The following is a 20183-nucleotide window of genomic DNA, read 5'->3' as shown; positions in this document are numbered from 1 at the left end:
CACATCTCCTAGAATTTAAATAACTGTAAGGGCACTGTGTTAAATTACTATTCTCTACACTGTGAGAATACCTATTCTTTTTCACCACCTATCCAAAATGCTTCCATTTCCTCCTTGGGCAGAGAAAGAAATTTTTCTTTTTACTAGGACACAGTTTAGCTGTATTCATTTAGGCTAAGAGGAAGGCTCAAAAAAAAAAGTGTCAGAGAGGCAACGTGTGACAACAGACTGGAAGTAGCAAGAATGCTGGTGACAGAAAGATGTGTAAAATATAACCATCAAGTAGAAACTTGAAACCTCACAGCATATGAGATTTTCCTATGACAAAGTAATCAGTAAAATGAATAAGTTGCCGCTGGGAGTACCTACTGATGTTGTAATGAAGGAGGATGAAACAGGGAATTAACTTGATCTGTTCTAGGAAGCATCTAGTAAACGACTGAGAACAACACAGACTGGTGGGGCAACGATAATAGTACTAATAATTGGTTCCTGACTTTTGGCGTCCTGCATGTGGTTAGGGTTTAAGACAGACAATTGTAAGACCAGTTCCGAAGGAGTAAGCTTTGATACAGAAAAGCAGGATAGACGTGGCATTTTGGTGCTCCACAGTGGTACTGTGGCTAACCATTCAAAGTGCCAGCAAGCCCTGGTGTATCTCTTCACAGAACAGCACCCAACACACAGCATTTAAGGGAGCTTAGGTGTAACTGTGCCATTCACCTCAGTCCCCTCATTTGTAAATCTAATGACTATGATACCAGCCATTTCAGAAAATCAAGGACAGGAAGAGCTAAGTATACTAATACAGTGCTGTAAAACATAAGATATTGTAGGAAAGGATAATATACTTCTGAAATTTAATTTGACATATAAAAGCAACATGTATATTGTGGATAAAGCGTATGCTTATTAACTGCTATAAGGCGTTAAAAGTAGAAAGATCTCAATGAAGGCAAATTTTAAAAATTTGATGTACGCTTCTACTAAGACGTGACCATCGTTTTCTCTCATTTCGCAGAGGAGCCGGGGCAGCACCCGATCCCTCGGGAAGGTCTCGACCGGACCTGCTGCACCACTCAACTGTGCCAGGTGTCCGCTACCTACAGGTGGGTGCCGGTCACCGACTGCTGCCGGTGGGCAGCAGGACAGGAGCGAGACGGGCAGGTCTCTCGGGGAGGAGCTGTGAAACCTCGCTCCCCCATGGCCATGGTGTGGCGAGGCGGAGGCTGGGAACGGCTCCGTGGTGGCGGGCTTTTCCTTCATCACCCCGCTCCCTCCTTTCTCACAGCGTCCTTAAAGCGAAGTCCCCGGCGGTCCCCCAAGGCTGTGTCCCCCAAGGCACGCTCCAAGTTGCGCCTGGGAGCCGGGACGGGGGGTTGAGGGGGTTCGGGCGGCCGGGCCCGGGCCTGGCGCCGCACCAACGCCAGGAGCCACACTTTCGGGGTGCCCCAAGGGCACCGCAGCAGGCCTGTACCTCAGCGCCCCGGCTCCTCTCACGCACATCTCTCCCCTCAAACACCCCCCCTCCTCCCCGTTCCCTCCCCAACCGGCGTCCCCCTCCCCCTGCTTTCCGCTTGTCCCCAGTGTCGCCCCGCTGTCCACTCCTCCCGCTCCCCCCAACGCATCCCCCTTCCGCGCCGCCCGCCCCTCCGCTCCGAGGGGAGCCGCGGCCGGCGCGGCCAGCACTGCGCATGCTCCGGACGCGCGGGGCCCGCGGCGCGGCGGTGGGGCGGGCGGGGGGGCAGCGGTAGCCCCGTGTTGGGACACCCCGGCGGCGTCCCCCGGCTCGCTCCCGCCCCGCCGTGCCCCGTTCCCCAAGCGCCTTCGGGACGGCCCCTCTCCCCCGTCCCGAGGGCAGGCGGCGCCGCGGGCTGCTGGCGGCCGTGGAGCGGACGGTGTGCCGCCGCCGAGGCGAAGGGCGGTGCTGTGGGCGGCCGGGGGAGCCGCGCGATTGGCCTCCGCCCGGCGGCTGGCTTGTCAGTTGGGCTCCAGGGGTGGCCCTGGGAGCCTCTCGCCCAGCCCTCTGACGGGATGAAGCCTTTAGGGGGATGCGGCGCTCTTTGCATTTTGATTAAAGCCCCTCATCTCCCTTCAGTCTGAAGGCAGGGCACTGGGGAGGACGGGTCGGAGGGGCCTGCGCAAGGCCGAGCAAAGAGGGAGGTGGGGTGAGAGAGAGAGAAAACCCCTCTTGGTATATCACGTATGGCTCTATAGGAGAAATCATCTCTGGGAATATAGTGGAAAGGACGGAGCTGGTATAAACTGAAGGCGCCCGGGTTTAATTCACACTTGTGGGTGCCCAGCATGGAGATGCAGAGATGGTCCATAAGGTGGAAAACGAGAAGGTGGCCCTGGGACTCGGCTGTAACCGTGCTCATCACCTTCGCCATCCTTCTCCGGGCTGCAGAGGTCAGAGGAGGTAAGAAAGCAAAGGGGAGCCGGGGAGTCCAGGCGCCTCTCCCCCCACTCCCCCGCCCCGTCGGGGAGAAGGACTCGGCACGGCCCGGGGCCGCGTTTCAGAAGAAACCTGTCAGAGCGGCTCCCGATGCTGGGGAGGCGAGAGGGCACGAAGGCACTTGGGTCCGGCTTGGGGCGCGGAGACCCGCCGGGAGCCCCCGGCAGCGCGGGCAGGGGACGTCCCTCCCAGGTGCCGCGGAGGGATGGCTCCCGTTAGCTTCAGCCTTTAACTTTGGATGTGGTTTTAAGGCAGTAAAGAGTATGCAACTGGCGGGGTGGGAAGATGAAAGAAATACTTGTTGAACAGCGTGACTTCTCTTCCAGCACTAAACTCAGTTATGTGGAGTGCGTGTACGATTTTCAGTTTTGTTGAATTTACAGAATCGTTACTCTGCTCAAGTTCACCAAGTTGGGGCTGAAATGGAGCAACAAGTATCTGCCTTCTCCTCGGAGGGGTGAGGCAAGGGAAAGTTGGGGGATGGAGGCTCTCTGCTCTGATTTTTCTCCATTCTCCGCTTTCTTTTTTTTATTTTTCCCTTTGCAAAGGATTTCAGTGGGCAAAAAGTTTTCCAGGACGCGAGGGGAGGAGAAAATATATGTGAAGGGGCCCTTTGCCAGACGCTGAGGAGAGCAGCTCCCGGCCGCAGCGGCGCCCCGCAGGTGGTGTAGGCAGCGCCAGCCCCGCAGATGCCCTGGGGGGGGGGCTCGGGGGGCTCGGCCTGACGGTCGCCGGGCTCCACAAGGGCGGTGTCAGCGCCGTAGCGCCGTCCCCAGCCTCCCTCACTCTTTGCAGCCTCCCCGGGGGTGTCGAGTGGTCCCTTAGGTGTCCGTGGAGCTGGTGGGCAGGGTGCAGCCCGCGGGGGACTTGCAGTGGGAACAAGACGCGGCAGCTTCAGCAGAAAGAAATCGCTGTGTCGTCCCGTGTCCCGTGTCGTGTCCGCCCCCTCCCGCACCACCCCTCTCGTCCCCCCCGCACCTCTCCGCACCGCTCCCCGGCACGGCTCAGCCCTCGGCCGCCCGCCGCGCCGCCCCGTCTGGGCGCCACCGGGGCGCTCCGGCTTTTTGAGATGTGCTGGCACGTTCGAGGAGCTGCAGTGTATAATCTCCGATGGCGGGAGCGCTTTCCTGTCCTACCGGGGGTGGAAATGCTGCCTCTTCCTCCATCCCTCTCTACCTCCCACCGGTGCCCACAGGCGCATCTGGGGGCCAGTCTGCCTGGGATTAATTTTTTATTATTCTGTGAGTCTGACATCCATGAAGGGGCTTAACTCTCCGAAGAGAAAGGTTTAATTTTTATGCATTTATTATTTTAACGAGGTATTTCTCGATCTGAATTCCCTCTTTCTGAATCAACAGGCGTCCTAGAGGGAGCACAGTACGGTGATCAGTTTCCATTCAAGCCCTTTATACCTGGGCACAACCTTGACGGTGTCAGATCAATCAGGGCTTCTGCCCCCTGCTGGCCCCATTTCTGACAGGCATTGGAAGGGGTCAAATTTCATCCATATTGCAATTCCACCGATTCCAGTGGAGTTACACACCCAGGGTGAATTAACCTCTCCGAGCTTCAAGGATTCAGCTCCTCATTACTATGTCGAAACTAAATTTCTTCAAGAAGCGATACTGTCCGCACAGGCATGATGGATATCTTATGCCACTTTTCATGTGACCATTCACAGTAGAACCAACTTAATTAAGAAAGATTTGCGTAGATTATCTTTACATAATGGGTTGGATGCTAATTAAAAGTTAAAAGAAAATCTAAACCCAAGCAGCCCAGGAAAAATCAATAGAAGTTATCTGGTACTTACTGAAATATATTCAGCAACATTAGGCAGACTAATTTGTTTCTGGAAATTCTATTAAAAATTAAAAAGCTATATGAAAAATATTTTCCTCTAGTATTCTGTATAAAGGACGTTTCAGAAACAAAACTACAGGCTTCTCGTTTTTGTAGAAGCATTATGAAAAGAACTTAGTTATTGAACTTTTCTGAAATACAGTATGCCATTTGCTGAGAAACTACAGGGAGCTGTGTGTTTAGGGCTTGATCTGCTATTGAAGTCAGTAGAGTTTTTCCATTGACTACAGAGGGAGTAGAATTTGACCTAATTTTCCTAATGGAGTACAAGGGAGATACTTCTGAATCATCTTTTAGGTATTCTAATCTTATTTAAAGTAGTTAAAGGATAAAAAAGGACATAAGGATTCGTATTTGAAAGTAGGAGAGGAAAAATACCAAGGAATAAAATAAAATAGCATACTACAGCAGGTAAAAAATATGACTAAATGAAAATGCTGGATAAAGTATGAATCATCGTCCTCTGTTAACTTAAGTCCTATATTCTTCAATTGTCTTTTCATAAAGTATCCCTACATGAAGAAAATTACATGGTGTATTCATATAGTGTTAATCATATAGCACTGACTTCTTTTTAAGACAACAGAATCCATTCCATGTAGAGCAACCTCAAAAGATTCTTAAAATTCTTGACTTTTTTTCAAGTTTCTTTATTTAACACAAAAAAGAAAGAGAAGTATGAGGTGTCTTTCATAGTACCAAGAGAGGGGGTGTGAAGATCTGACTGGGCTCTTGAGTTATGTCTTCTGTAGACAAAAAAAGTTACAGAAGTGAGAAGCAACTGAATGGGAAAAGTAGTGACTCATATTTGGTCAGCTCAGTGCCCACCAGCTCTTAAGCAGCTCTTTTTAGAAAATATTTTTGCTTTATGACTTGTCTAAAGTAAACAAAATTCAGTATTTTAAAAGACATCCTTTGATTTCCTTTCCCCTTCCTCACCTTTAATACTAAATCTGTTGGTAATGTGTTTGGAATGAATAAACTCATTTAGTTGAAATGGCATGGCTTCAACACTATAAATTTTTTGTAAGGGCCTGGCATCAATGCACTATTGTGATGCTGATTTGAATTTCATGCATAAGAAATGAAAAATCAGTGTTTTTATTATTTATAAGCTTTTTGAAGCAAATGGGAATCCAGCTTTTAATCAGAGTGCAAAAAGATTTCAGAATCCTTACTGAAAATGAGGCTATAAAGCTATATATAGAAAATACACTTTGGCCTTCCTGTGTAAGTGACAAGCAGATTTGTCTCTAATATAAAATAGATACCTTTTACAGTCATCTTAGGAAATACAAAGGTTCCTTGTGCTTCCCCCAGATAGGCTTGGAAACTAGTGGGAGTTCTAGGTGCAGAAGGAATGCAGAACTGGGCCCACTAACAAAAGGAAAGTTTTCTTTGTGGATGCACACTTCACACTGTTACTTATTTGTAATTTCTTAGTAAGTTACACCGGGAAGATATGGATCTGTTTCTTGAATGAAAACTCTTTAATGTATCTGCCTAGTCTAAACCTGTACAAAAAGGTGTTTTGAGCTAGAAAAGTATGAATCTTTTCTCAGAACTGTTCGTGATGTAAAGCACTTCTGGTATTTAACTGATCAATTCACTTCTAAGGTTGAAAAAGAATATAAATATTTACATTGTTCCTTTTTTTTGCAGTGAAATAATCTTATGTGTTAACTTTAGTTTAACAAAATGCCGTTAACCTTCAGAAAGAGAGAATGTACAGGGGTCTCTCAGATAAACATTCACAAAGTGAGCAAAAGTTATTAAGTCAAAGGCTGATTTCACTAGATTCAGCTAGTGGTCTTAGCTGAAGTTTTTCTGAGTCCCAGGGATCAGCAGGTGAAATGGTCCAGTCTCCCCAGTATAGTGCAAGAGAGACCTGCATGTATATGTCTGTTTTGCTATATAATTTAAATTTTTTAAATTGCTTCTAAGGTAAAATAATTATTTCAACTTCAGCAGCAGACTATCTGACACAGAAAAATGACTGGTATGTGTTGTAGATTCTCTAGAGCGTGAATCTTTGCATTTAATTTAGAAGGAAACTTCACAAGGATTCCAGAAAGGACTATTCAGGCAGCAGGAAACTATGTCTTTTTTACTAGCTCTGCAGAAAATAAGTTTCTCAAATTAAGTTTTATGTCTATTGTAACAAATGTAACTGTATGTAAATACATATAGAATACCTACAAATACTCAGTGTTTTTGGATTGAAATAATCTCTGTGCCTAGCACCTATTATTGGAATGTTACTAGAAAAAATAATCTTTGATATAAAATCTTTCCTGGTGCTATGGTGTTTTCTCATTATTAAAAAAAAAAAACACAAAAAAACACAAACCAGAAAACAACAAAACTATTGTTGGTAAAGATGGTGTCTGTAGCAGTTGTAAAATGTAGGAAAGGAGTTGTCCGACTCAGTTTTACAATTGTCATGCCCAAAGTTACTTGGTCTCTTCCAAATAGGGCCCTTAATTCTAACAAGGTTGCAGCATAATAAAAGAGCCATGACATTGCTACTGAAGTGAAGTTATACCTAAAACACACTGGAGCAATTATGTCTCTCCCGGATTTGTTTTGTACAGTGGTGAACAGTAGGGTTTCCATCTGCCAGCAAGATTAAGAAGTTGCTTTTCTTTTCTCTGTCGAGCTCTCTGCTTCTTTTCAGAAGAAATCCTCCCAGCATTGGTTAATTTATCGTTGTTCTGAGTATTTGTTGATAATAGGGGGAGAATAAATTAAGCAGAGCTTGGGAGAAATCTCTAATGTTCTAAGAATGTGAAATCTCACGCAGTGATAAAGATTTGCCCTCTGGATGGACACAATAGAGAGCAGTGATTTAAAAGGAATTAGGTGAACACACATGCCTGTTGCAAGGGCTTATAACTGTACTACTCAGTATTAAATACCAAGTTTAAAGACTGTAAATGTAAGGATTAATTGTTGACCCTGTTATTACAATAGTAGTAGAATCTGGCAGAACTTAAATTCTTTTTAGCACATTATCACACATAAGGGGTTGTAAAAACCTTTGAAAATTCTAGGTCTGGGACTTCACTGTATGTCAAAGTGTTAATGCATACAGTATGTGAAATAGAAGTCTTTTGGCAGAGCTGATATTATATGGAAGAAAAGTTTGCTGCAAAGCAAACTGAAAGATGTATTATAAAATACAATTAAAAAACCACGGATCCTGATCATGCTATGAATAATGTCACTGGCAGCTAAGCTTTGTCTATAACATGAATTAACTTAGTTATGAGTCAAAATACGGTCACATCATTAAAGTATTACTTTAGCCTAAATTTTACCTAATCTGTCCCTTACCTGTATATTTGCTTGAATTATCATAGTAATCTGATAGGTTATCAAGCATTCATAGTTTTTAAAAAAAATAAAATTAAAGGTTTTACAACCTTGCTGTCTGCTTAAGCAGAATTCCTGCTAATATCAGTAGAATACAGAATTGGGTCTGATTTCCTTGCATTGGTCTCAAAAGGGAGATAATATCTTTGGCATCAGTGAGAGTATGGTGAAAGCTTTTAGCTGTATGATTTTAAAAAATCATTTAGTTGTTTCTCTATCAAATTAAATAGGGTTACTTTAAATGACACCATTTGTAAATCTTGTCCTTAGCTGTGTTTTGCTTTTTTCCTATGCTTATAGCTGAAAAATGTGCAAATGTTCCACATTTGAAAGCTCCCATTTATTAGAAGATACTTTTGAAGTCTATTTGGAATAAATACCTTGATCAACAAAGCTTTTAAGTGGGCTCAGTTTCTTTTATGTTTAGTCGCCGAGGGAACACCTTGTCTCTTCCTGTAGCAGTGACCCTTTTTAGACTGTGTCTTTTTTTTATATGGTAGGAGAAACAGGATGCTCCAAGAATTTAATACTCGTTTTGCTGATTTTCACAGTTGGAAGTACTGTCTCCACTGTACAAAAATAACTTTTTGAATCCGTAGCAGAGGCCTCAACATAGTTAGATTCTTGGGCTGCAGTTCTGATATAATCTGCTGTGGTGTAAAATAGGAATAACTTTACAGAGGTATTGATACAAACGTTAAAATATTGTAAGCTGATGGATCATTACAGGTCTGCACCAGATGATGAACTAGCCCCATCTTTTGTGGGTAACAAGTGAAACATTTTATGGAATCAGGATCAGGTCTTTAGTGCTTGATTGTAGTCAATGTTGATGAGCAAGTGATAAAAGTACAACCTATCTAGTCTCAAAGAAAGTTTTAAGTAATAAAAAAGTCACAATTTGTGGCAAAATATAGAAAAAAAAATAATGAAATGTCAGTAGAAAATCAAGGTTACATGCCAGAATTGTGCAACATAACAAAACCCAGAAAGAACTATTCTTATTTTTTGCTGAATATTTCCAGTAAATAAATAAGCCTGCAAGCTAACCTTATTAACGATCTGAGTGTGTAGCTGTAGATAGGCAAGTTTTCCACTGGTTTCAATATGGGATTTAAGTGGTTTTTTGGTGTTTGTTTTTTACTGTATGAGTGTTAGAGATTGGTCTTTATAAAGAGATATGGTTAGTAGTTGGTGAGTATCAAAAATACGTCCCATATATGCATAGACTATTTTTATTGTCTTTGAGATACCCCCATGCATTTAGTAGATTTTGCAGCATAGGAAGTCAGTGAAAAATTTCCAAATAGCTGGTGTGGAGACAGAAGTAGCCAGTTCAGAGCAGTTTCACACAAGCCCTCCGTAGATGAAATAGTCAATCACAGGTCATTTAAAGCATTCCTGTACGCATCTGGATAATCTCTAGTTCTTGTAATCATTAAATATGAAAGCACTGCAATAACTCCTTAAAATGTCACCAGCCAAGATACCAATTACATAATTATTCTAAAAGCTAACACATAGGAAAGTTTTTAACAGGTAAAACAAACGTGAAGTATGTTTCTAGAAATATATACATGGGCAATATATATTCAGCTAATCTCATAAATTTATATTTAGGTACCTAGAATAAAACAGCTTGATTTCCAGCAGCACTATGTAATTACTTTAGTCAGCTTCATTGGTTTCATTTTTTTACCTGGAAGATGCTCTGTAACTCAGTTCTGCAGCCCACAAAACAGAGTTCATATTATCCAGTTCTGTAAAGTCCTTTGGTTAACAACTATGAAAAGTATAGGAACCTTCACAAAGGACACTGCAGAACCAATGCTTCTGATGCTTGCTCGCAGAACAGCCTTCTGTTACATGTCTGGGCTCTCAGTAGAGAGCTGGGAGGCAGGCGATTCTCAGACTGCCAATCCCAAAAGCCTCAGGGAAGAGCAGATCTGCCCAGAGCTAGCCAGTAGGAAATGCTAAGGACAGAAAAGCATCTGATCCTTTCCTGGTACTTAGACACCTGTGGCAGAACTGCAGGGAGTCATTGTGTGGGATACAGAGACTAGAGCCTGAAGTGGGAAGGTAATAGAATCATCTTAAGTTGGAAAGGACCTTTAAGATCATTGAGTCCAATCATTAACCTACCACTGCCCAAACATAGAGTCCTTTCTAAGAACAGGGAAGCTCAGTGAAGCATTTTGAATTCCTGCTCTTGGATGTTTATTCCTGTATTAATTCTTAACAGATGAAGAACACAGTAAATTAATAAATACAGATAATAATCATTATATGTATTTCTGTTTTTAAAAGATACACATCATACCAGCCCACAATAAGTTAAAGTGCATAAGGGTAAAAATATGAACAAAAATATTCTTACCACATTAGAAATATCACAGATTCCTAGCGATAGTTGGGTCTTGTACTGTGTCCTAAAGGTCAACAAACTAACAGTTTAACAAATCCAGATTCTAACACTGCTAGTAAAGACTTCCTTATTGATAATTTGGCAAAGTGTCAGCATTTATCACTCTTCCTGCCCTAGCAAGCTTAAGTCTAGCTAGTAAGCTAAACTGCTTGCTAATTGTTCATAGAATCAGAAACTGGACTAATAATTTGGGAGAAGGAATGCATGGAGGGAAAAAGTTATCAGGTTTCACAGTAGGAGAACTGCTGAAACAGCTTGACAAATGGTAGCTAAAATAAACCTATGTAGAAGAACTTTCACACAATCTGTATTTAAGACTGTTTTTAACGGAAAGCCTTTTCTCCCTTTTTCTGGCTTGACAGCACTGTTCTTAGAGGTCAACAGCAGAAACTGAAGACTAGCTACCCCTTCATATGAGTTCTTCATGAAAATATTTTTGCCTCTTACATACATTAAGCCTTACGTCATCTAATGAGTGTCAGTTAGAAACCTTCATCATAGTAGTTATCTTTACCCATCTATAGAATACATGGAGAGTGCTTAGAATGAGCACTTACAGTTACGAAGATTCAAAATTTTAAGAAAAGTAAAGAAACTAAATAACTGTAGTCTATTATGCCTTTAATAGGTAACATAGTTTCAAAAAAACCCTGTGGAGCAGCCAGTACCTTCTATTTAAGTTCCTAAATAAATACCTAGAAATCTAACCATAGGTAGCCTATTTTTGAGTCTTGTCCACAAATATAAGGAGTCCCTTCATCTGTTCCCACCAAATGCGCATATTTTAGCCTACCAGGCTATAATAGCTTCTACTCTTTAAATGATCTGTCACAGTGAAATAAAACTGGACTAAACTTTAAAAAAACCACTCCATTTAGAATTTAAGATTTGTGTTTCAACACTCTTAAGTTTTAGTTTTGCGGTGGTTCCATTGGAACAGATTACTGGCAGAATGCAACATATTTCCATGGAAAAATATGAAGGAAAATAATAGTAATTTAGAAACATTAGTCTTCCTAAATTTCTCAGATAATTCTTTTTACTGGGGCAAATTAAGCTCTTTTTTATTTCAGGGTTGCACCTCACCAATTACAAGTTATTGATTGTAACTCCTGCAAGCTATTTGTGGAGTCATCACTGATAAATTGTCACTTTCACATTAATCAAAAGAAAGGCATTGCTGAAGAATTAAGATAACTCAAGAAGTTAGCTGTTGTATCTGAAAAATATATAAAACTGTTTATTAAAAATTACTGTTTATTATATCTGAAAAAAAGGAAAAGTCACAGTTACCAAAGTTATTAACAGTATAGCAAACCGTTGCACACTCAGTTTGCTAAGGTATATCTGTAAAGTAAAGAATACTGGCTCTTTTTTTCCCCTTGAGTTTTTTTATTATTTGCATTTAAGGTATGTCCCCCAGCATGCAATCTGGGAATATCGTGTAAATTATGTAGGTGAACATAGCCTTAAAATAGGGAAGGACCATTGTGCCTGAGCTCTCTCATAAAATTAAGAGACTAAGACCCAGAAGTTACCAGACTAAATCTAAAATCTAAATATAATAGGATTTTAACTTCAATGCTTTATTAGGCATTTGAACAGAAAGAAAAATATTTTAGTCTCAACGAGTCATCCCCTCAACAGTTTCTTATGGGAATGAATTTTGTATCCAGAAGTTGCCACCACAGTCACTTTCCTTTCGGTCCTGGAGAGTTTCACTTTGAGGACTGACAGCAAAGTCCTTCCTTCGGAAAATGCAGACGATTGCTTCCTCTGTGTACCCTGTCTTCAACAAAAGTCTGTCTTGACCTGTTTGGTCCTTAGTCACCAGCAACTTTAACTGCAGCTAAAATTGCTTTACTGTACAGGTATAGAAAGAGAACAGTTGTCAAGTTTGGTATAGCCTATCTAAAAAGGTTCAGGGCTATATGCCTTTCCCACTGCAGCTTCTAAGTAGCTTGCAGCATGTTCTGTGTCGAATAGAAGAAAACTCAAGGTGTGGGACATTCTAGACAAGAAGGACAGTTGTCCATTCTGACTTCCTTGGTTATCTCTTAGGCAATAATCAAACTCACTCAAAAGAACTCTCATTTGAATGAATAATATCTTTTCAAACTGCATGTATTCCAAATCTACTGAGGACCGCTGCATGCATCTGTATAAGATCACTCTAGATGTTTGACCTCTTAACATCCAAGTAGGACATGAAATACTGAGTAAGATCCGCAATAGTGGGGAACTGCAGCCACTCATGGAATTGACCCGTAAGTTGCTTCTCAATACAGTTTTATGTAGGAAAGGATGCTTAGAAACCTGTCTGATAACCAATTCGCCTATATATGTCAAAAAGAATTTCTGAGGAAGCACTTACAAGTATGTGCAAATTTTTTCTTCTGCAAATAAAAAAAAATTCAAGTAATAGAGTGTCCAGGTCATTTTCTATCAATGAAATGAATCTGACACAGAATTTTTCAGTTGGTTTGTGACAGCAACAGACTTAAATTACTAGTAAGATACTATGAGTGGAAGCTGACATGTATGCTAAGAAAAAGGAATTCAAGTGTTTCATATGCTTAAGTGTAAATTTATTGACACATACACATTAGCTGCTTAGAGTGATACAGGACAGAACGTTCTACTTACACAAAAAAATACAGCTCTATTTTCACTGTGTATTAATGGCCTAACATTTACACACCTAGCATTTACATTAATGTCACTCACTAGATTGATTTGAGTAAATCTATGCTATTTGAGTAAGCCTACATGGAGAACTTCTTTTGGCTTTGGATCATCACTGCAGTTGGTCAGTAGCTAGAAAACTGTAAAAAAGCGTACATCAAACATATCAAGAAGTCAAAGTGAAGGAAGCAAGTCCTCTCATCTTGTGTAATAAGTGCTGTTTATATTTATGACATTATAACATATGAGAAATGAATCTGCTGTTTTCACCAGTTTCTATTTAACACCAGAATAAATCACATTGAACAATGACAGGACTTGTTAGGTATAATGCAATGTAAAGGCAACAGAATTTGATCCATATTGTAGTATCGATATCAGTATTGATAGGAATGATATATCACAGATTTTATTTTAATTTTGGGATTGTGGAATTAAATGAAAGCTATAATATTTTTAACTGTGAATTTATGATCAAAATACAGTCTAGATTTTCACAGAAGTTATTTTTCCATCTATAATTGCATTATATTTTAAAAATATGTAATTATTCATTCATTGAAAAGTCTTTAATTAATGAATTCATTGTCATGGCCTTTAAAATAAATGTATAATTGTATATATAGGAAGTCTAGGCTTGAAAATGCTAACCAAAATTGGAAGTCAGTTTTTATATGCGTTTTCATCCTCTCCACACAAGCAGAAAACACATGAAGTTTCCCTCATGTAATTCACTCCTGACATTCTCTCCTGACCTGGCAGTGTAAAAGTGTGGTCTAGCATCCAGTTTACAACTACTTAAATCCACTGAATCCTTTTAATTTCCAGCAGAGATATGCTGACTGAAGGTTGTTTTTTTTCTTTCTCCTTTTTAGTTAGCATGATTTTATGTATATTTTAGTACCATTTAAAGTAGTGTGGAAGATTTTATATTTCTGTGATCTGTCTTTTTTTTTTTCCTGTAAGCTTCCTGTTTAGTTCCTATGGAAGAAATCTAAAGGGAAGGCAAGGAAGATTAAATATGGCTTTGGAGTTATATTTTGTATTAAATGCTCTGGACCAAATGTTGTTATCCATATCACTATAAATATGGAAAGCTCATTGAGTGAATGGATGACTTCAGTCATACCACAGTAATGCAGACCAGAATTTGGCTCTACAATTTTAAATATTGCAAGTAACAAATTATGTCAGATCTTGAGATGTTACACCCCTAATATTTTTTTTTTTACTTTACCTTCTTTATTTTTGAAAGCCAGGAACTTATGCTGGAGCTAAATGATTAACAGTTTGGTATCTTTAAAGACACTAGGGCACTCGGGTTCCCATCTCATGCAATTCTGTCTTCTAAAAAGGGATTTTTGAAGAACTCTCCTTTGCCATTCCAGAAATCCCAGCACTTTTAAACACTTCTCCTCTGGCTACTACTGTATAGCCTATTAGTGGCAGTGAAAGTTGCACATGTCTCTCTGAACTGTTTTGAATCAGGGACAAACACTGTTGAACTTTGCACTGTAGTATTTACTGAGAAGAATGATCCTCCTCTAGTTGGTTCTCTATCAGTGGAAAAGTAGCATAGTGGAAACTTGCTTTTGATTGTGGTCTGAAACTCGGGACTCCTGAGTTTACTCTGAAAAATGCGGGCTTGCCCTGATGAACACAGGCTTCTTTCCAAAGGGTTATCTTGTGGCTTCGTCTGGCTTGCCTGCAGGAGGTGGCCTTCAAGCAGCAGTGCAGTGTGGCCAGAAACATTTGCATAAAGGGACCCACTTTCAGGGTCTGGATCTTGTCTTTTTCAAATTTGCCATAGCAAACAGAGTTGAGTTTTCAAAGCTGATGTCTGAGTTTCATAAGGAGAATTTACTGCACCCCAAGAACTGATGAACAGAGCTGTTTGCATGATGCTTCTTTGTTGGTTATTTCTTTGCCATATTAAATCTTAGCACCAAATTGGAAGGATGCAAAAGCATTACATCATGTATCATTAATTTGCAGTTTTCTTCTCTTATGAGAAAACTATCCAAGGAAATTAGACTAGAAGATAAAATCATTTAGGAAAGCTGCTTTATGCACTGCAAGGAAGTTCTTGTGAGAGACCCGATCTGCCAGTTATGGGTTACATTAATGTTTCCCCATATAAATACAAGCTGTAATCTTAATTTGTGGACCATGCAAACAGGCAAACTGCATGGCCTTGGCACTGGTGCTGTTTCTGGCTATTTCTTATCATTCCCAGAAACTGGGAGCAGAATGGTAGAGAAGAGGCAGTTTTCACAAAGAGCTAAAGCTCCCAGGATACAGTGACACTGAGCACTGCAGAACCTACAGGAACTGGCAGAGAGAAGCCACACTTTCAGCTGATAGCTTCCAGGCTATGCTCTACCCCGACTCTCTGAGTTGTCTTCCTACCTCTCTACCCTCGTCTTCTAAGCAGGCCAGTGTTGGCTGTGCGAGGACTTCTCATTGTCCTTTATACTTCAAACAGGTTACCTCTAACTAGTTAGGATCTAAGTACTGCTGTTTTTCAAGAGCTGTTTGTTTTTGACTGGATTCCTCGATGTGTGTGCTCTGTGGCATATTGAGAGCAACTGCGTCTGGTGCTTTCTGTAGAGGCCTTAAGCAGATCATCTGAACATGCACAGTGAGCTCATCAAGAATTTTGAGACTAGTGTCATGGCAGCCTGGTCAGGGCTACTTGAACACTTGCTCCAACTAGGGTGCCATAGTTCCAGAAAATGTAAAAAAATTACTGAAATTCACCGAGACAGAATTTCCACTAACAAAAAGAGGGTATTTCTGCAGAAACCCCAATATATGGTAGCCCTATGCCTGACACAGGAGGAGCGTAGGAGAGAAGTGCTTTACATAGTGAGTCCTGTTTTTGCCTGGGAGATGGCAAAAACAGCTGTGAGGAGACTTCCAGGCCTTCTACCTCTCAGCTGAAATACAGGATTGGTTGCATCCTAATCTGGGAATTTGATTAGACTCAAGACCAGGTTAAATAATGATGTGCACAAGAATGTTGCAAAACATTTACGAGGAAGAGGCACAGACTCAGTCTGTTTATTTCACAGACTGAATGATTTGTAGGTTTCTATCAAAAGCAAATTTTTGTAAAGCAGCATATTAAAACTTGTACATTCCTGCCCGGTTTATCTAAAGGCTTCTAAGGAACTTCTTTACTTTTTAACTATTGGTTGAGTTGGCTAGCTGGAGGCTTTTCTATAAATTAGAGAAGCAGTTTCTGTTACTTGTGAGCTGTAAGTATTTAGTAAGTTAGCCATGTTATCATAGGAGATAGACTAATCACCTTTTTTGCGTGAGTTACTTCATAGAACTTGTCATTTCTATGACAAGTTACATTTCTAGAAGTCCTTGTAAACTGACTGGTGTTTTTGCTATTTACATTTTGTGAATCACAGTTTGCGGAAATAAATGCCATCTATGGACTATTAACAAAATGTTTGTTCTAATTATTTGGAATTTCTGGTTTGAAGATTGTTCTCTTCTATTATTATTCTGGTTTTTGTCTGGAACTTTTTTAGCAGCAGAACTAGCGGGGAGTAATGAATAATCTTGTTTATGGATGAATACTCTCCCAGTCAGCCAGGCAAAGAACAGCCATTATTCTAAAAAATAATGGAGAATCTGGTACAAATTATCGAAAAGAGCAAAGGAAAAAGGAATGTAGCAGTGGTTGACTTATACAGCAACTTGGAATTTTTACTAATATTTCCAGTGACTGGTTCTACACTACATTACTGGTTCAAATTATTATAGGTACTGCAAAAATAGCCATCAGTTACCAGGAAAAAAAAGTGTGGAAGTTCCTTCAGTATGGTAATAACTTTAGAATTGTGTGCAATACCTGTAGAAAATACATTATATCCATTAAAATTATTTAGTCCGTACTTAACAGAGAGGTAAGACTAGTGTTTCAGAATTTGCACAGTATTGAAACATTTCTTCTGAGAATGTTAAAATATAATTTCTTGAATCTGCAGCGTATGTAGATTTTAAGTAAATTCAAATGTATAGTACAGCATTCGTTCAAAATGTATTAGCTTGCAACAAAGATTGGCTATTGGGCTTATATTTGATAACACAATGTGATGGAAAAGGAAATGAGAGGTTGCACGACGTGAAAAAAATTAAAGAAGCTCACAAGCATTTTCTTGTGAGTATATTTTAAGACAGAAGAAGTTAATGCTCATTCTAGGCTGATTGAGAAAACCTCAGATTTGTTTTTAAAGAATATACTTTTAGTGTTACTCAAAGATAGGTTTAACCACAAAGTTGAGTTGTTCATATTTGGCAATGCCAGGACATGAATAGGATGTGCCAGTTAAACTTAACTTTGTTCACATCTGTTATTGATAGTGAATGCACTAAAGTGACTTCTGAGATACTACAGTGACAAAAAAAATAGTAACACTGCCTAGAACTGTACAAATAGTAAGAAAAGAAGGTAGAGAGATTTCCATCAGTGACTCTGATTAGAATATCACTTTGCCTGTGTTTTTACACACTTTCACTTGTTGTTTGCAAAAAGTTGTTCAAATAGTTGGTTATTCTCACACAGTGAATTTTGGGCCTTAAGTTGATATAGGTTGACACATAAAATGAATAGTAACAGAGAATAAATTCGCTATAGTTAATGCCACAGTGCAGTTCAAAGACATGAAGAGGGGTCAGATTTACCAAACACATTTCTCAGCTTTAACAGTGAAAATCATATAAAACTTTGTCTTTACAGATAAAGTGGTTATGAGTTTGCCAACATAAAAATTGCAGAATAGTCCCAGTGAAAAAATAGTCTGTTGAAATTCTGTTTCCACTCAAAAAATAAATTAGTGAAGCCAGGATCTGTAGGGAGTATAATGAACACCTTATTTTTTTCTAAGAGAAAAAATATTCAGTAGGCAAATTATGTTCTCTCACTGCCTCTGTTGAAGTATGTGCCCATTCAGGACTTGGACGTTTTGCTATGGTGAACTTTTGTAGATTAAAGTTTTGTTGTGGGCTTTTTTTTTAATATTTTTGTAATAATCATTTTGTAATAAAATAATTTTGTATCAATATCAGTGTGGTAGCTGCTCTGGATTTCAGCTTTAAATTGTTAGACACTGAGCATAAATGCAACCTGATTGTGCTTGGGCTTTAAAGTACAAAACAAGTCCATTTGAATTTAACTTGGAAATCATGAAAGACTGATTCAGTCCATTCACTTCTTGCAGACAAAGCAGGTATATTTTTCTTTCTCTAACTGGATGAGATATGAGATTAGCTTCTTCCTTGTCACTTTGTGTCTGAGAAAGCATTCATATATAATCAGAATATATTTAGTGTTAGCAAAAAATGAGTTCTGTTAGCAGATTATTAGTAGCTGAATGCTTCTGAAACTTCTGTGCAAACTTTTAAAATCAGTTCCACTTCTTAGAAATCCCTCATTAAAGGAATTTGTTGTAAGTTTCAGTCACCAAGATTCTCTGTGTTTGGTCAGTGTGTAGTCAAGTAGTATGAAAATCTGATCATAACAAATACAGTGGATGGGATGAACTCCTATATAGTTAAAAATGAATAATCCTGTTAAAATAATAATCTGGTATACGAGTAATCTGCAATAAATCAAAATAGGATGTAGCTACTGCTGTGATTACACATGAACTTTTGCAATGAAATTAACATCCTTTTTAGAGGCTGCAGACTGTAGAGGTGCAAGAAGACTAATTCTTTTTGTTGTGTTTTTTTTTTGCCTTTGTCAGCTGAACCCGTTGATGTGCTAAAAGCATTAGAATTTCACAATTCACCAGAAGGAGTATCAAGAACAGCAGGATTTTGCACAAACAGAAGGGATTCAAAAGGATCGGATGTTGCCTACAGAGTTTCAAAAACTGCACAGCTGAGTGCCCCAACAAAGCAGCTTTACCCAGGTAAGAGTGTCAGGAAGCTTTTACTTCGGTAAATTATCTTACTGCCTGTGCTTTTATGGTATCCGAAGCACAGCATGTAGTCCATCGTCAGTACCACAAAACACTTCTGTTATCCCTAGAGCTGGGCCAGCATACGAATGACAGGACATACTCTTTATCCACTGAATGAATCAGTTTTTATTGGCTTCAGTTATAAATCTCTTCATCAAATTCTGTGTCACTGGCAGAACTGGCCTTTAAGCCATATTACCTGTTCTTTCATAATGCTATCAGATTGGAAAGTTTATTTGGTGGCTTGGGTAAGTTTCCTCCAGTTTCAGTAGTCCATTTAAAAGCAGTACTTCCTGGAGCAATGCTGCAGTGGTAGAAATGAGTTGTGGTTGGCCATTGCGAAATCGTTCCCAGAAGTGCCGTCTGTTAAGAATTACCTAAGAGTATCTGGGTATTTGGGGGACTAAAAAAGGCTAGTTGTGCATAGCAGGTAATGTGATTCCATCTTTTCTCAAATTTGTCTAAAATTAAATAATCACACTTTGGAAAAGATTCTTTGGATGCTGAGGAGAGACTTTTATTCCATTATTTTGCTGTCACTTCTCACTTGACCCAAACTGTTGAGAAAAATGATAATAAGAATATTAAAAACCAAAATCAGGGAACATTAATTTTTCTGGTTTGATACATCATGCAAAGTTCGAACAAATCTGTCTATAAACATACAGATTAGAAGTTGGCAAAGAAAAATACTTTCTCTTTTGTCTTTCAAAGTAGCAATCATACAGATATTGTCCAAGATCTATAAAAGGGGGAAACATACATAATTTTGTAGTAATACTGGGTTCCCAGAGCAACATGGGGAACAGTTCAAGCCTAACTTACATGTTCACTTAACTCATCAGTTTACATTTTTATTCATGGAAGAAGATCAAAGCAAAATTCACTACAGATATAATATTTATATTATTTTTAACACAGTTCTGTTTTTAATATATCCTCTCAACTAAGTTGCATATAGTTAACAGAGCAATCCAGCTCAAGATATCATACACTGAATGGCACATTACAGTCTACAATGTCTTGCTGATATTAGTGTGACTATGTGTGTAATTAATTACTACCTCACCTAAGTGAGGTTATCAGAATATGGGCTGCTCTTTCTTTTAAAAAATGCAGTAATAGTGCATTGTATTGAAAAACTGCACAAGTTGCACAGTGTAACAAGTTGGCACCTTCATATTCTGAGTTTTAAAATGTGTGTCACTGAAGCCAAGTGGTACAACAAAAAACTTTAAATGAGTGTTCAAATACAACTGGCCATAAGATTAAACTGACATGGAATCACTGATATTTTTTAAAGCTTAGAACAGAACAAGCACCTTCTACTAAATCAAAACCTAAGAGTCTAGAGCTGGAAGTCTGAGAGTTTGGGTTGACTTGCGCTTATTCA

General features: G+C 39.7%; 1 protein-coding gene across 4 annotated transcripts in view; it reads left to right on the top strand.

Annotated features, from left to right (window-relative positions):
- The first annotated feature begins 2034 nt into the window (after positions 1-2034).
- Positions 2035-20183, top strand: part of COL11A1 (collagen type XI alpha 1 chain) — a 159762-nt gene continuing 141613 nt past the window's right edge. For all 4 annotated transcript variants that reach the window (XM_063344364.1, XM_063344362.1, XM_063344363.1 and 1 more), the window contains exons 1-2: positions 2035-2422; positions 18572-18739. In XM_063344364.1, the coding sequence (XP_063200434.1) occupies positions 2308-2422; positions 18572-18739 (283 nt within the window). In that variant the 5' untranslated portion in view covers positions 2035-2307. The remainder of the gene's footprint in view (positions 2423-18571; positions 18740-20183) is intronic.

This window comes from Chroicocephalus ridibundus, chromosome 8 (assembly GCF_963924245.1).
Source record: "Chroicocephalus ridibundus chromosome 8, bChrRid1.1, whole genome shotgun sequence".
Classification (NCBI taxonomy): Eukaryota; Metazoa; Chordata; class Aves; order Charadriiformes; family Laridae; genus Chroicocephalus; species Chroicocephalus ridibundus.
Note: the sequence above shows the minus strand (reverse complement) of the source record. Positions and strands in the feature narration are given on the sequence as shown.